The sequence below is a fragment of the Tauraco erythrolophus genome, chromosome 6 (genome assembly GCF_009769465.1).
Source record: "Tauraco erythrolophus isolate bTauEry1 chromosome 6, bTauEry1.pri, whole genome shotgun sequence".
Classification (NCBI taxonomy): Eukaryota; Metazoa; Chordata; class Aves; order Musophagiformes; family Musophagidae; genus Tauraco; species Tauraco erythrolophus.
The window spans coordinates 29,898,526-29,914,145 of NC_141470.1; the positions used below are offsets into that span (position 1 = coordinate 29,898,526).

General features: G+C 42.6%; 1 protein-coding gene across 4 annotated transcripts in view; it reads right to left on the bottom strand.

Annotated features, from left to right (window-relative positions):
* Nucleotides 1-8,878: 8,878 nt before the first annotated feature.
* Nucleotides 8,879-15,620, bottom strand: part of INO80 (INO80 complex ATPase subunit) — a 74,242-nt gene continuing 67,500 nt past the window's right edge. For all 4 annotated transcript variants that reach the window (XM_086614177.1, XM_086614175.1, XM_086614178.1 and 1 more), the window contains 4 exons: nucleotides 13,807-13,962; nucleotides 12,543-12,702; nucleotides 11,525-11,743; nucleotides 8,879-10,913 (listed from right to left, as the gene is read on the bottom strand). In XM_086614177.1, the coding sequence (XP_086470303.1) occupies nucleotides 10,696-10,913; nucleotides 11,525-11,743; nucleotides 12,543-12,702; nucleotides 13,807-13,962 (753 nt within the window). In that variant the 3' untranslated portion in view covers nucleotides 8,879-10,695. The remainder of the gene's footprint in view (nucleotides 10,914-11,524; nucleotides 11,744-12,542; nucleotides 12,703-13,806; nucleotides 13,963-15,620) is intronic.

Consider the following 15,620-nt stretch of genomic DNA (forward strand, 5'->3'; position numbering starts at 1 on the left):
AACCCTGTAAGCTTTTTTACAAACCCTGTACACTTTTTGTTTGGCTTTCGGATGTGTTTTATTCTTTCCCAACTCCCTTTTCATCTCATCGTAGTGCCAGCCACACTGATGAGTGTTTATGCTTGCGAATTCCTGAAGCACAGCCAGTACCCTTGAACTCCAGAGAATGAGACTGAAATAACGTAAAAGGTCAGGGAAGTTCAAAGACAGAGAGGTGCTGTTTTCCTAGCTGGGGACACCACGCTGTTCCCAGACCGCGCTGGGCTGCTCTGGGGACACAAGAACAACGACTTCTCTCTTATGTCCTCCTGTTTACGCTGCTTTTTTTGCCCCTGTCACCTTGCTGTTTTAATGGGGCTCAGTTCCACGAAGCTTCAGTTAAAACCACCAGGGATCAGTTTGGCCTGAGCCCGACAACTGAAGAGACATCTGATGGCTACTAGCACTTAATACTCCTGTCACCAAAGGAAAGGGAAAGTTTTTATTCCAAGTGCTCGAGCCCCACTGGCTCACATAGTAAGAACCAGCCCCAGAGTGCTGCTTCCTCCACAAGCGGATATTGGCTATTGTGGCATCTGGAAATCTGTAAGCACTTTCACTCATGGGAAGACAAGTCAGAGGATGGCTTTTGGAGAGGAGAGGTTTCATTCAGCCTTGCCGGTTAGCAAGCCTGTCCTTCAGAAACCTGACGAACGCGTGCTTGGGCTGACAGGGCGCGTGCCGGGTACATGTGGATCAATTGTGCCATGTAAGTACGGAGCACGCGGAGCAGCCGCGGACGGCCTCCAGAGCATCGGGCACACACCCTACGCTCTGCCCAAAACCATTGCTTGTACTTCCAGCAGCAGATTTCTGGAGACTGGGGGGTTCATTAGCACGTGCACATACACAACACAGCGTGCTTGTTTGCACAGCACTGCACCTGCCCCCACGTGCCCTCATTCCCAGGTGAAGGCTGGGAACAGTCCAGGCTAACGTGAGCGCTGGGTTTCGCTAGCTGATGGCCTCAGCCATCTGCTTTGCCTTGAACTTTGCTGCGGACCGAGCAGCACTAACAGCACAGACAATACTGAAGTCATTTCACAGACTCGCATCCAACCCCCTTACAGCAATTATAACCTCATCTACAAACCAGCCACCGCGGGGGCAACCACAGCCAGCTTGCTGATATTAAACTCTTCTCTACACAAAGCATACATGACATTTGAAAACATTTAGAAAACAAACTAAAAAAACAACCTTTTATCCTCTCCTTGTCTAGACAACACAGAAGCCTTTCCAAACTCCAAGTCGGCACCGTCACAGCGCGTGATGCCACGGGAGGGAGAGAGGGAGGGAGCAGGCACTGCCCTGGCTCCTGAGGATGGCAAGGAAAGGCAGAGGCTGCCCGTGGATGTGTTTATGTTACCTCTGCTCACCCCACGGGCACCTCACAGCAGGGCAGCGCTGGTGTGTGCACTTTCACATGTCACTGCAACCGCTAACGCGGCAAGTGACTTCCCACGAATGCGGCCGACGCACTGACCCGCCGGGGATGCGCAGGGCTGGGAGATACTGTTACAGACAATTGGGGTCAGCAGTTTCATCCTCAGGATGCTTCTACAGACGTCAGGAGCTGAAATCTCTCACTTATTTCTGGTTTCCAGTGAGGTACGCATTTCTTTAAGTAAAATTGACCCAAAAGTGTATTTCAAACAGCTAGCAGGTTTTTAGATTATATATACACATCAATTTTAGATTATACATACATTCATTCTTTTGTTCTGCTTTGTAAGAGTGTTTTTCTCCAAGATGTTCCTCTCTGTGAACACATAATCCCATTTTTAGAGGGGGAAAAGAGCAGGGATGCCCAGCTCCCCACGGCTGTGATAGATGCTGCTTTTCATCTTCCCTTTGACAGGGACTGTCAAGCGACACTACTACCTCTGAACCTGTTAGGCAGGAGCCAGATGAAACCGCATCTCTTGTTGCTGCACAGCACAGTCAATTCTGGCAGCATGTGTGTCTCTAAACTACATAATATTAAATCTATTTCTGGAAATACATCCTATAATTTTAGGGAAGATGAGTTCAGAACTGAGAATAAAAAATAACTGTGGTACTAGCCTCATCCAGAAAAAATATCCACTGTTTTCTCCCAGAGGATTCTTGCCTCATTTCACTTGGTGGGAGGATGCTAAAAATAAGCATCCACTTTCTCCTATATGGTCCTGTATTTGTTTATGCACACTTTGCTCCAAACATGGGGGGACCAATCCCTGTTTGGACTTTTCTCTGGCAAATCACTGTAGCACCTTTGCAAACTTTAACTCCTCTTCTCAAGACCTTTGCGATGAGGTATCATTTCCATTATACTGATGGAGAACTGAGATGTCAAGAATATGATTTCAAAAGCGTACAGTGACTTCGAACGCACCATGTGAAAACACTAAGGGATGATGTTTTTCAGAGTACTTGGAACTGTACGTTAGGTATTCAGAGATCCCATGCTGGAAAAAAGATAACGTGCTTATGTAATCGGCACTAGATCCTGATGCAAACATGCGAGAGCCATCTGAAATTTTCATGGATACCCTTATGTTTGCCATTGCCCAATGAGGATCTGTGCTGTTCCAAGTTTTGTAACTTGCTCTCAGCATTCTTAAACCCTCACATACCTAAGCTTGCATAATATTTATTTGCCAACAAAAAACATGAAGCTCAGCAGAGAAACATTTTTATATAGCTTGGGATGGTTTTGTTTTAGACACGTCACTAAAATTTGTTGCAGTCCCTCAAGCTTTCTTAGCTCATGGCTCAGGCTCACAGCTGCTGGCAGTTCCAAACTTCTCACATGTGTTTATTCCTGTAACATCTCAGACATGAGATCTGCTTTAAATTAAAAATTTAAACAACATTACTTCTCTCATTTGCTATCAATTATATCGCTGCAAGGGAGAGCTGGGCTTCTCTAATCTGTCTGTGAATGTTCTACCAAACCAGCTCTCACTCTTAACATTTAGTTATTTGATTCCAGACAGACACAATGATACATAGCTAAGCACAGCAAACCGCACTGTAACCGAATTACATTAATTATACAATATTGACCTCTGATTGCCTATGCTAATAGCAAGTTATCAAAGCCAGGGAAGCAAGTTTCCTTCTGCAAAGCTCCTGATGGTGTGTTTCAAAAACATGTAAATCATTTGGGTTTATAACAGCTCGTAAAAGAAATCGTCATGATTTCCAGTCCCTGATCAACACCATGTTTAAAAACCTACGTGTGCATTACAGATTCAGCATCACAATGTCAGTAAGTTTTCGACTAGTCCATAGGAATTGAGCTGAGTGACAAATTACTAAAAACCTGGACAGCAATTACTTTTTCCTGTTAACCAGATTAAATTTATATAACTGTAAAATCATGACTACAAGTTAGATACAGAAATTTCTTCCAAACTCTGAATATGACAGCGAGCGATGGAAGACTGCAGTCACCTGGACAAAAGATATCACAAAGCTGAATTACTCTCTCATGAGCACTCAAAATGAGAGAGACTGAAATGTACTGTTATGCATCTTTAGAGCTACTTCAAGATCTGTTTCAAAGAAATACCATAGTACTGTGTCTGTAAATGAGATTAAATCAAAGAAAAATCTGGATTAAACGTCAAGAAAAGAAAAGTCTGTAGGAACGCAGAAGTTGTCCACAAAAGTGTTCATGTGAACTCTATGGAAGGAGCAGAAGCAACAAGAATAAACAAGATGCACAAGAGCCCTAACATCAGCACCCACCGGATGCATGGAGTGACCAAAAAAAAAGGAGGGGTTGGATGTTAGTTTTCAAGATTCTCGAAAAGTTCATGTAGCCTGAACATCCCTTCTGCTTCCTCTGCTTCCAAGGGAAAACCCTGGAGCTTCGTCACAGGCAACGAAAGAGGCATTCAAGGGTGTGTCTGGTGGCATGCCATTGCATTTACTTGGCAGCATCACGCTCCGCTGATCAGCACATAGCTAATTGCCCTCGCGTGCCAAAAGCTACATGTAGATTAAAAAAAAAATAACAGAAAGCAACATTCAGCCAACTACGTGTGAAATTTGCCGATTATTCAATTCTTAAAAACCCCAGCAACCTTCTATAGGCTGAGTGAAACACAGGCAAGCACTCTGTGCACTGCCACTTAAGACTGACCGCGGGGAGGATAGAGACTACCAAAGGTGTCTGCTTCGATGATGTTGTATCGTTACGGGCCAACGCAGCCACGCTTCTGTGTTAGATGGTTTTCAGTGCTACTCGGATATAAGTTTAGGCTAGTCTATGGAGAAAAGTTACTTGAATTAAAGAACAATGTGAATTACAGAATAGTTGTTCCCAATTAACGTGAACGCTCTTTCTCCACAAAGAGCCTACCTAAGAGGGGAGTTTTTTGGGAACTTGTTTCGTTGTAGAGCAGGAATCATAAAGCCACTTGTCTGTGGCAGTAGCTGTAAAATTCTGCAATGCACTCAGGAGTTTGAATACAAATGAGAATTTCTACATTTGAACTCCACCATAGCATCAGGGGAAATTGTAACACCAGAATTCAGAAGAAACTTGAAAGATGGACACCTGAAAAACAAACAACATCTTATGGTACAGAGAGTGGGCTCCCACCTGCAATTTATTCCTTCCTAGAGGAAGGCCCACATGGCAAGTTAAGATGTAGGGATGCATCAAAGAAACTGTAAGAATAGATGAGAGGTGAGATAAACTGGAATGGCTTCTCCTAGTAGGATAGCATTTGTTAAATACATCTTGAGAAGAAAGCCACTGGTTTCTTGTTACAAGAAAATTTGAATACATTTAACAAATAGCCCATTCCTACATCTCGGTTTTGGGTGATAGTGCAAACTAGCAGTATATTTCCAAATAGGTTCTAGTCTCAGAGCAACAATAAGAGTTTTTCTTGGTTTTGAAAGAGTTGGTGAAGGTTTATTCAGGGTAACAGTGCCCACAAACTACACATATACTTAGCTTTATCTTAATTCACAGTCCCCATAACATTGAGATGCAAGGCTATGAGGGTCACGTGTTTAAAAATTAACACTTTTAAACAGAAACATTTATTCTGCCAACCAAAAGCGGAGGGCCACACATGGGTCTTGAGAAGAGCTGGGAAGAAAAAAAAACCAAGTGCTTGCAAACAAACGTCAGAGACAAGGGATACTGTAATCCCCGGATGACTGGAAGCTCACATCACACTTAGCTCCTGTTAAGTACAGCAGATTTAACACAACCAGTGATACTGTCGAAGAAGGAAGAGACAGTCCATGGGGAAACTCAAGAAGGCACAAAAGCAGTGTTTCAATGTTTTCTTCCCCTACCTCATTCTATCAGTCATGCTCATCAGCTAAGGAAGGAGGGAGTCATCGTTCCATACCTGAGCACTGAAACACTTCCTCATGCCTGGGATGCAAACGAATTCCCTCATATGCCCCTAGAACATCACATAAATAGAGTTCAATACGGAATGCCTGGAAGACCCATTAACTTTGGAGTAACTTCACTTTCCTGAGGGAAGAGGCAGAAGCTAAGAAGAGCATGAAGCTGGTAGAAACTCAGCTCATCTTACCATGCAGTTCTCCATTTCATAAGGCATTTGTTGCAGGTTTTTCAGAGGAGGAAATGCTATTCTGAGTGCTACAAGGAAGACTTGTTTACAATACAGACCTGCTGGTTGAATCTGAGAGCTGGGCCATCTGTATCATCCTAATAATGATGCTCCTGAGAGAAAGGACGAATCGCCCCTTCCCCTCTCTCATTCACCACTATGCACCTGGTGCAGGCTGCATGTCAAAAAAAAAAATCCTTCACAGTTCAGTGAATGCTTACACCTAGGAGTGTAAGATGCAATTACCTTTACTTCAGTATATACATCTCAGTTAAACTTCACACGCAAGCAGCATTCCTTTGGGTAGTGAGCTACAAATCCTTTTTTCTGGCCACTTGAGCCGAAATTTCCAAGGGACAGCACAGAGCACATTGCAATCCCTTCTTGAGCAGGAAGGGAAGGGAGCACAAGACATGCTTGTAAAGCTTCCTCAGAGTTACCATGTGTGTTTCAGACTGAGTAGTCAACAACAAGGAGAGACGGAGGCTGAAGTGAGCAGCTGAGGAGCCTGTAAGTATATACAGAAGCAGAAGCAGGCCAGCTCGCTCGGCGGAGAGCAGCAGATCAGGACTGGCAGTGCAGTGGTCATAGAGCAGCATTTCCCAAATTACATTGATCCACATCCTGCCCCCAAGTGATTGTATCATTTGTGCTCTTCCTCCTCCCAACTGCAACTCAGTTGTTCCTGAGCTAGGATTGAAGTAGTGCAGATCCCTATTCCTTCTGCACAGAGCTTTTCCCACTGAGCTTTGTGTGCCTCCCCCACTGGGAAATGCTGCTAAAGGAAATACTTTGGGAATATGGGAATAAAGCAAGATATAGCCCTAGGCAGACAGAAGGCTTTCCACAAACAGAACAGCAGACAGCAAGGAGCAGATACACTGTGGTGAGGAAAGCATGCAACAGAAAGGGGAGAAGGCAAGGAAATAACACTACATTTGAACAGTGCAGTATTAATATCCTGAAGTTAAGAATTAAATCAGTTCTAGGTGAAAACTCTCCTGCAGTAACCTGTTTAACTCTTTGCAGAATAGGAAGAAGAGATCCAGTGGCTGATGAGGACAACAGACTTGACCCATGATAGAAAGATAAAAATGGCTTGCAGACTAATCTAAATCAAAGACAGATTAATTAAGTAGACTTCAGTTGATCACAAAATAAATAAAAACACAAGTTAGAAGAATTCTGAAGACACCATGCAGTCAAGGAACCAAACAATTTTTAAGAAGCAGTTAAGAGGTTGCTTGAAATGGACTGCACAGTGACTGTGTAGCTAAATAGGAGAATTTCTGAGGACACCGTGATCCAAGTCCCTGGCTGATAGACATAATTTTGAAGAGGAGTTAAAAGGTTACTGGAGTGCTCTATTTTCGTAACGTAGTAATCCTACATGTTGGCTTTCACAACCTGTCTGTGGTGAGAAAGAAGTTCTCATGCTCCTTTCATGCATCATTTGGCTTCTGGTTTTTTTGGGTGTGTGTCCCCCTCCCCCCCCGCTTTTTTGCTTGGTTTGCCATCCTCTAAGGGTGCTGACAATTAACCACACATCCAGAGAGAAGATGTAGGGCAAACTGCATTGGTGCTCATAATGTTGCATTTTATCAGTGGACTGGCTGGTATGTGCTGGACTTAAGGGTTAAATGCAGCAGTAGAGGTCAGAAAGAAATCCCTTTCTCCTGTCTCAAACTACTCTGCAATATTTTTTAGAGAAGATGACAGTTTCGATCACTCTTGCTTAATATTCCTTTGGAAGAACAGTTGCAGTTTTTGGTCTTTAATGATAAGACTTAATTTGGTCACTGCTTGGGAAGCTTTTGTTAACTATATGTGGTAGTGAGAAGAATGGGTGTTCTGGGGACCCTGCTGAACTAGACATCCCTTGCAGGCTAAACTGCAAAAGTGCATGTGAGGGAGGGACACAACAATGTCTTTTAGTCCTAACTTCCCATATGACCTAAGAAAATTACCACCTTTAAATGTCTTTAACAGTAGTATTAACTAGCAAAGAGTTTTGTAGTAATTAGTCAGTAAAGATATAAATGCTATAATCAAATAGCATGAGGAATACACAGCATCCCCAACACACACTGACATCTATATCACCATTCCAGCTTAGATCCCAAACCCAGTTCATTCAATATTCTGATTCAAGGTTAGCAAGCACCTTGATCCTTCAAAGGAAAGCGGCCTTCTCTGCCACTGATCCGTAAGAAAAGTGCGCACCACGCAGTGAAAAGATGCTCAGACTGAAACTTCAAAGAAAAGTGTTAGTGTGCATGACTCTCTTACTCACTTCAACAGAAGCGTTCCCCACAGTGCCAGATCACAAAACCAACTCCACCTCCTTAAAAAAATTATCAGTCCTTCTAACACTACTTACTTCCCCAAATAAAGAAATCGGAACAGCCATCACCTAAACTCTTCCCAATTCCTTGATCAACATCACAGAATCTCAGTGCTTCTACAATGCATAATACAAAGAAAGCATCTCTTTAAATTTAACTTTTCACAGAAATTGAACTGGATACGATCTAGCAGTTCATTTACTTTACTGCTACATTAGATCTTCCTGAATTTGTTAGCCTGATGCATGTTTCGTGAGCAGAGAGGCTATCACTACTTTTGCCACAACTTCTGATGTCATTCGGTATTTCCTTTGAAGATTAAATGCCTTTTGAAGTATTTTTTATATTATCAGTTTTTAAAATATCAATAATTTAATCTTTCAAAAGTATAGCATGCAACAGTACATATTATATTTTTGCAATCTTTTCAAGTATAAATTATTTTTTTTCTCTCCACTTTGGATTACATCAAATTGACACAACTGCCTAGCCATTTGAAAAATCAAGATCGCACACAAAAAGTTCTTTCGACTTGCACTGAAAAAAAATAAAAGAGGAAAAATAGAAAAAACTGTACAGAACGATGTCCCAAAACATCAACTGTATTGAATTCAACCATCACAGCTCAGGTACACATATTATTACACTTGCTTCTTTTTTCTTCTCATCTGCTGCATACCTACTCCGAAGTAGATTACCAGATAATCAGTGAATACAGACATGTGATAAGTGTACAGTTTTAACTGAAAAAGGTTACAAAGGTGATTACACTCAGAATTCTGAGTGTAGACACTCTAAAGCATTACATTGAGCAGCGTGTGTGACTAGATGCATCTCCAGATGCACACCCTCCATGTTATCTTCCCTAATCCTCTCATTCATACAACTATATGCATAAAAACCACAAAGACGCTGATTTACATAAAATTATCTCACTCCATTTTATTTAAGATTTTCTTCTCCAGTTAGTAAAAGAAAGATGTGTCTCTCTTTATACATATGTACAAGTTCAGTTATAAAAATAGACAGCACATTCAAAGAGAAAAAAGGCTTGGCATTTGTCTGATTCCCTCTAAATATCATATATACATGTGAATAGAAGGGGAAGGGGGAAGTCTTCATGAGTTAATTAAACGCCACCTCCCCCTCAATTATCCCCTGCAAATCTGTTTAAAAATCAATCTAACTAAGCTCAGTTCTGCTATTTTCAGGTGTGCAAATTAGAGGCAGAGCCAACAGGAAGCACTCGCTCCACGCTGTAGGACGCCAGGCAAAGGATTTGGGGTTGGAAAAAAATTAATATAATAAAAAAAGTAATCTTCAGCTGTCACAGCCCAGACCTGCAACTCAACTTGCTTCTCTCTCAAGGGATGAAAGTGCCCTGGCAGAACAGCCTTTTAATTCAATGTGTCAGACAGAAGAACTGCCCCACACCTAAATCTCAGTGCAATGCAGACAACACTTAACAGCAAAGCGAGGGGCTATGGGGGAGGTTTGTGCATCGAGAACAGGGAAGGAGCAACCAGAGAATGAGAACACAAATGGGCACTGGCAGCGCTGCCTTCTATCAGCCTTAAGGGACACGGCTACTGGTATCCACACACCGCAGTGAACTCTGCCAAGCTAGTATGTGTGACAATCACAAAAGATGAAGGGAAAACACACTAGAGCAGTCAATGGATGGCTAGGATATGAAACAATTTTTTTCCCAGCATTTGGCTGGAAGGGGGAATGGCACAGTTCTCTCTCTCTCTCAGGACTGTTTTTTGTTGCTCCCCTTGCAGCACCATGCTTTGCTCTGGCACAGCGAGAGGAGCAGCAGCAAACTCTTCCTCGGTACTTGAGCTCTCCCTCCTCTTGAGATTTGAACAAATAGAGCCTAATTTTGTTTCTATGCTTTTAAGAGTTCTGCACACCTCAAAAGTGAGAGAAATCATTCTGAACACAGCAAGCGTTCATGCTGATGAGAACTCTGAACTGCAAACCAAACCACTGGCTTGTGGTTTCTTCCACTGCGTGAAAGAGAAGCAGTGCTGCTGCTCTCACTGGGCCTGCCAGCACTCTGTATATTCTGCAGCTCTGAACATGTTCCTGACAGATGGTGCTGAAAAGAGTCCAGCCCCTGTCCCACTAGGACACCTTTCCTTTGCACTTCGAATCTTTGAAGAACCAGAGGCCCACACTAGAAGAATCCAAGATTTTTTTTGATCATGGAACATCTTCAGCTTAGATCCCAATTACCCCTGCACATACGCTGACCAGCTGCCAGTATGGAAATGTCTTCTGACTCTATAGGATACTCCTGGGGTTCAGAAACCAACTTCATAGGATAAAACTAATGCTGGGTTCCACCTCAAGCTACAAGAGAGAAAGTATATTGGTGTGACTTCAAGCACACACAGCTGCAGGATATTGCACGGAGTAGCTGGATGCTTTCTTGGGAATTTTTGTCAGATGCATCAGTAAAACACAAGCTGACACTCTCCCAGTTACCCGAGACTCCCTTCCCTCCTTCACGCAGTGTCTGCAAAGTTAGTTTTTTGGAATACACATAATCAAAGTGCTCACATAAGCCACCCACTCCCATTGTGCTTTGATTTTCTTTTCACACACGTGCTGGACAGCAACATGGCATTCGTTTGCATGCCTTCAACTGGCAGGGTGGGTCTACTCTGAAAGCCAATGCAGTTCAGACAAGCTTTGGGGGTTCAAAATTACTACCGTCCACCTGAGGTGTGGGCACCTTTGCTTTGCTTTCGAATTGGAGTTTCTGATATGAGACTGCTGGTCAGGTTTAAGCTTTTGGTGGCCCCACAAACACTGTTTCCTTTGCTCAAAGAAGAGCTCAAGGGAGAAGAGGCGCTTGAAGGTCCAAAATCTGCAAGTCCAGAAGGCCGAATAATTGCTGTTTGTAGAGGGCTACTTGCAGACATACCTAGCAATAGAAAAAGAGAGTCAAATTCCACATAAGCATTTTATTCCACTTGGGGCTCTTCAACAACAAACAATATACTAACAATAAGTCCTAAGACTACCCTGTATTCATGATTTATGAGAGTTTAATGAAGAGGGATGTCCTTAAGGTGCAAAACGTCTTGCCTGGGCCACCTTCACCTGGTGTAAAGCTGAAGCTCCATCACCATCAGTTTAGCAGATTTTGGAACCTGATGCTGGAACTTCAACATTGACAGCAATGCAGGAAAGCCACAGACATACCCACGGGATAAACAACACTATCTGATTTGTCTGGACACCAAAATGAAAAACAGGAGGAAAAATATTTGGTAAGAGATAATTCAAAGGGCAGATGAAAATTCTGCAGGACTAGCCTCTCAAGGTCATCTGTGGTGAAACATCTGTGGCTATCCTCTCACACCATTACCATGTCATATTGCGTATTGCCTGGATCTCAGAATATAATGGATAAGCAATACCAACAACACAACACTTTTCATCTATTTTTTGACAGGCTGTAAACAACAATCACCTAAACTCATGTGGTTGGTTCTGCTCTGGATAGTCTGCTGCCGCCCCTTCCCCACATACCTTTAGAGACATTGTACCCGTACGCTGCGTATGCCGCTGCAGAGGCTGCCGCTGCCCCTGCTTTGGCACCTGCCATTGCAGCTGCACTTCCCGCTATTGATTTCCGGCTTCTGCCTTTCCCAGTGCCGCCTTTTGATCCACTGCCCGAACCTTTAGGACGACCTCGGCTTCGACCTGACTGGCCTCTCCCAGTGAGAGGTATATCTTGCATTGAAACACCTTAACAAAAAAAGAATGTTAAAACAATAACTGCTATAGTATTTTGGATAACTCACAAACGAATACAGCATCATTACTACCTACCATTTCCATGAATACTGTTCCTATTAACTGATACCTTTCATTTACATTAACAGGGACACTGTTACCAAGCAATAATCCTATGAAAAGAAATTACGTATACAAAATCACTCTTTGTTAACCACATCTTAACTTCAACTACTTGTAATTATTATTATGAATCTAATCCACAAATAGGTGGATGATTCTGGTGTCTACTTCAGGGTGAAGCATTTTCTTACTTGAAGATAGAGATGAGGTTTCTTCCATTTCCTATCTCTAAAGAAACTCATCAAGAACTGTGGCTCTACTTATTTCAGTGTAGAAAACCATGGCAGTTAAAAACATGTCGTTATTTAAAACTACAGCTGCTCCAGTCACCCACTGGAAATAGAGAACTGATTATTTGCCCAACAGCAAATTCTAGGAAAAGATGAGAGATTAATAGTTCTGTGGTTATCTGTATTTTGGTAATACGCACATAATGGAAGGAGAGCCCTCTAACACTGGACAAATGACAAAGCTTTTAAGAGTAATTATAATGGAAAAAAGGAAAGCATGGTGAGTGACAGACTATAAACAGATTTCCTATCAATTAAGAATTAATTTCTCAATGAAAAGACATTTTTTTCCCAAAATCTTGCCAACCATGCATAAACTCTGGTTAAAACGTAGAAAACGTACCACCTAGCCATACAAAGTCAGTGTTTAACAAGTAAGCCAAGGCAAGAGTACTGACCATTCATGGTATCTGAAACTGAGCCAGTAATGGAAGCAGGAGAGTTTGTTGCCCTTGACTGAAGCGCTGAAGAAGCTGGATCATCCACAATCACAAGCATATCGCTACTGCTCTCATCGGGAGGGATAGATCCCATATGTAATTCACTGCTGATAGATATCTAAACACAACAGAACAAAGCCGTTAGCTTCTCAGGTTAGGAAAGGGAAGGGTACAAAAATAATAAGATCTTTAAAAAAGCATACAACCACAAGTAATTAACTGGTACTTGTTCTGTTCTCTCTCGTTTTCTCTATGTGAGACTAGCAGCATGACACCTAATCTGCCTAATCACACCATACCCTCTATTTACATGTTGAGCAGCAGTAAAGACCTTCAGGAGCTACTTAATTTCAATTAATGAAAATACATGTTAAATTAAGAAGCAGGAGACTAATGGGCTCAGGAAAGATTAAGAAAACTGTTGTTCAACTGTGCATCTTCAACTGCAAGAGAGAAATCAGTAAGATTCTTAACCTACTACTACAGCTAATAAAAATCTTGGTCAATAAGGGAATACACAGGAATCTTCATCAACACGGTATAGAACAAACTATATTTGCTGCCAAAATTAGTTTTCAATTCTTTACAAAAAGATGAAGGAAAGTAACATGTGTGCCACTCTGAATTTACAATTTAAACTCCAGAGAAAAAAACCACACTAATTCAGAATCAGAAGAAAGGAAGGAAGCAGAGAAGGAGATATAGATGAGACTAGCGAGCAGTACTTACAAAGAAACTGAATGTCAAGGAGCTATTTGAAGGATACTGTTTGGTTCAGGAGCAGAAAGAGACTGTACTAGTTATGGAAGGTATTGATATGGAAGACGGCACACGGTTATAAACACAAGCATGACAAAGGCAGCAAAAAAGGGGAAGAAACTAGGAAGAAAGTAAGTGGGACTGCAGGCAGGAATGGAAAAATTTCAGGGGCTGAAAGGGAGGAGAGTCAGGGCATGAACTCACTGCATGAAAAGGGAGGCAGACAGCGAACGACGAGGGGAATAACAGAATGTCAAATAACATAAGGAGCTGTAAGGCAGCTTATTAGCAGCTGTTATGTTTTCAATAAATTATTTTCATTTCCATAGTTCACCTTTAAGACATCTCACTTCCCCACAAACTCGACGTTCTACACTAGCTAAAATAACAGAAAGCAAAAATTCTACAGGATGTAAGGCCACAACTGAAATAGTATATAGTTTAAAATAGCAGTGAGTTTTACCTCACTGAAAGGGCTGGGCATGGCAGAGTCTACACTAATGAAGGAGTCATCCCCATCAGCAGACAGGTTGGAGTTATCAGCTGAGGGAACAAACGGGATCACAAGGTTCATGCCTTCTTTCTTTCTCTTCCCATCCAATTCATCTTCCTTCTTCTTCTGAAATAAATACAATACCAGGAATGAAAAAGACAATAAAACAGAAGAAAGGGAATAAGCAACCCAGAATCTCAACATTTAATGCACTATTATAACTGAAGGAATGCCATGGCCGGAATCACCCAAAACAAGTTTCTGAAGGACACAGTAACAGATGCCTTAAAGGCTCCTTCTTTACATTTAAGTAGTGTTTGGTTTGTGTTTTTTTTTTTTTTTTTTCTTTCTTCCTAAAATAGCTGGAATGAAGGAGAATTACTCTTACAGAACTACTTTGATTTCCATTACCTTTTAGAGTGAGTTTGAAACTCCTTACCATTCCACAAAATTCCAATTAATTAATGCAAAGCTTCCCTGTCTCAAAAATTCAGAATTTTCATAAACTAGTTTTAATGATCTTTTTTAAACAAACCCACCTTCCCTTGTTCCACAGAAACCTCATAGCTATACAGGTTTTATCTGTGTTTGGTGCTTCATTTACACGCTCTTTTTGTCCTTGCAGAACAAAAGCTTGATTAAGTTACCATTTTATATACCATACAATGATCAGTTTTCATTTTGTTTTTTCAAGCATGAGTCCTCAAACTGTTGTCTGTAGGCTACTGGTGATCTACAGAATTGTGATGGTTTGATGTAAAGGGGTTCTGGTGGCAGGAGAGGGGATTTGCTTCCTGTGACTTCCCTGGTTTTGGAACCGGGTCAGACCCAGTTCTGGCCACCAGATCAGACTCCCATTCCCCTCAGGGTTGAGCCAATCAGCGCTTCTGCTAATTGCCCTATTTAAGTTGGGACAAAGAAAGCAGAAAAGGTGCTTTGCCCAGAGTGAGGAGAGAAGGGAGGAGGGCACTGCCCCCGCTCCCTGGTTCCTGGCCAGGCGGCTGCCCGCACCGGGCTGGTGCCACCAACTGAGGATGGCGGCAGCGGAACCGCTTGGAAAACTCGTGGAGCGCCCCGCTCCTGGGTGCCTGCTGAGCTGACTTCACCCAGAGAGGACTGAGATCTGAAATGGCCACACAGACACCAGGTCAGTGAAGATGGAACAGGATGAGATGTGCTGGAGCTGAATTTCCCTTGCAACCAGTGGCGAGATGACAGCGGCCCCCCTGCAGCCAGGACAGACTCAGTGGAGCAGACATGCTCGCAGCCCATGGAGAATGGGATGCATGACAAGGTAAAGATACATCTAGAGGCTGTGGGATGACCCACGCTGGAGCGAGTGGCAACAACTCCCTAAGAATCTGAGACTGTGGTAAAGCCCGCACTGGAGCAATCCGATGGGGAAGGATTGCATCCTGCGGGTAGGACTCACTCTGGAGAAGTCTGTGGATTTTTTTCCTTGTGAGTAGGGAATCCACTGGAGCAAGGGAAAAGTTGTAAGGACTCCTCCTCCTTTAAGAAAGGAGCAGCAGTAACAACATGGGATGAACTGACCTGCACTCCCCCATTCCCTGTCCCCCTGCACTGCTGGGGGAGAAGGTTGAGCCGGGAAGAAAAGGAAAGGGGGGGGGAGGTGTTGTTTTAAGATCTGGCTTTGTTTCTTTTTATCCTCTCAAGTAACTGGTTTTGTTTCCCTTTGTCCTTTTAAGTAATTGCTAATAAATTGCTTTGTTTTAAGAAAACTGAGTCTGTTTTGCCCGGGACCATGGTTGGTGGGTGCTCCT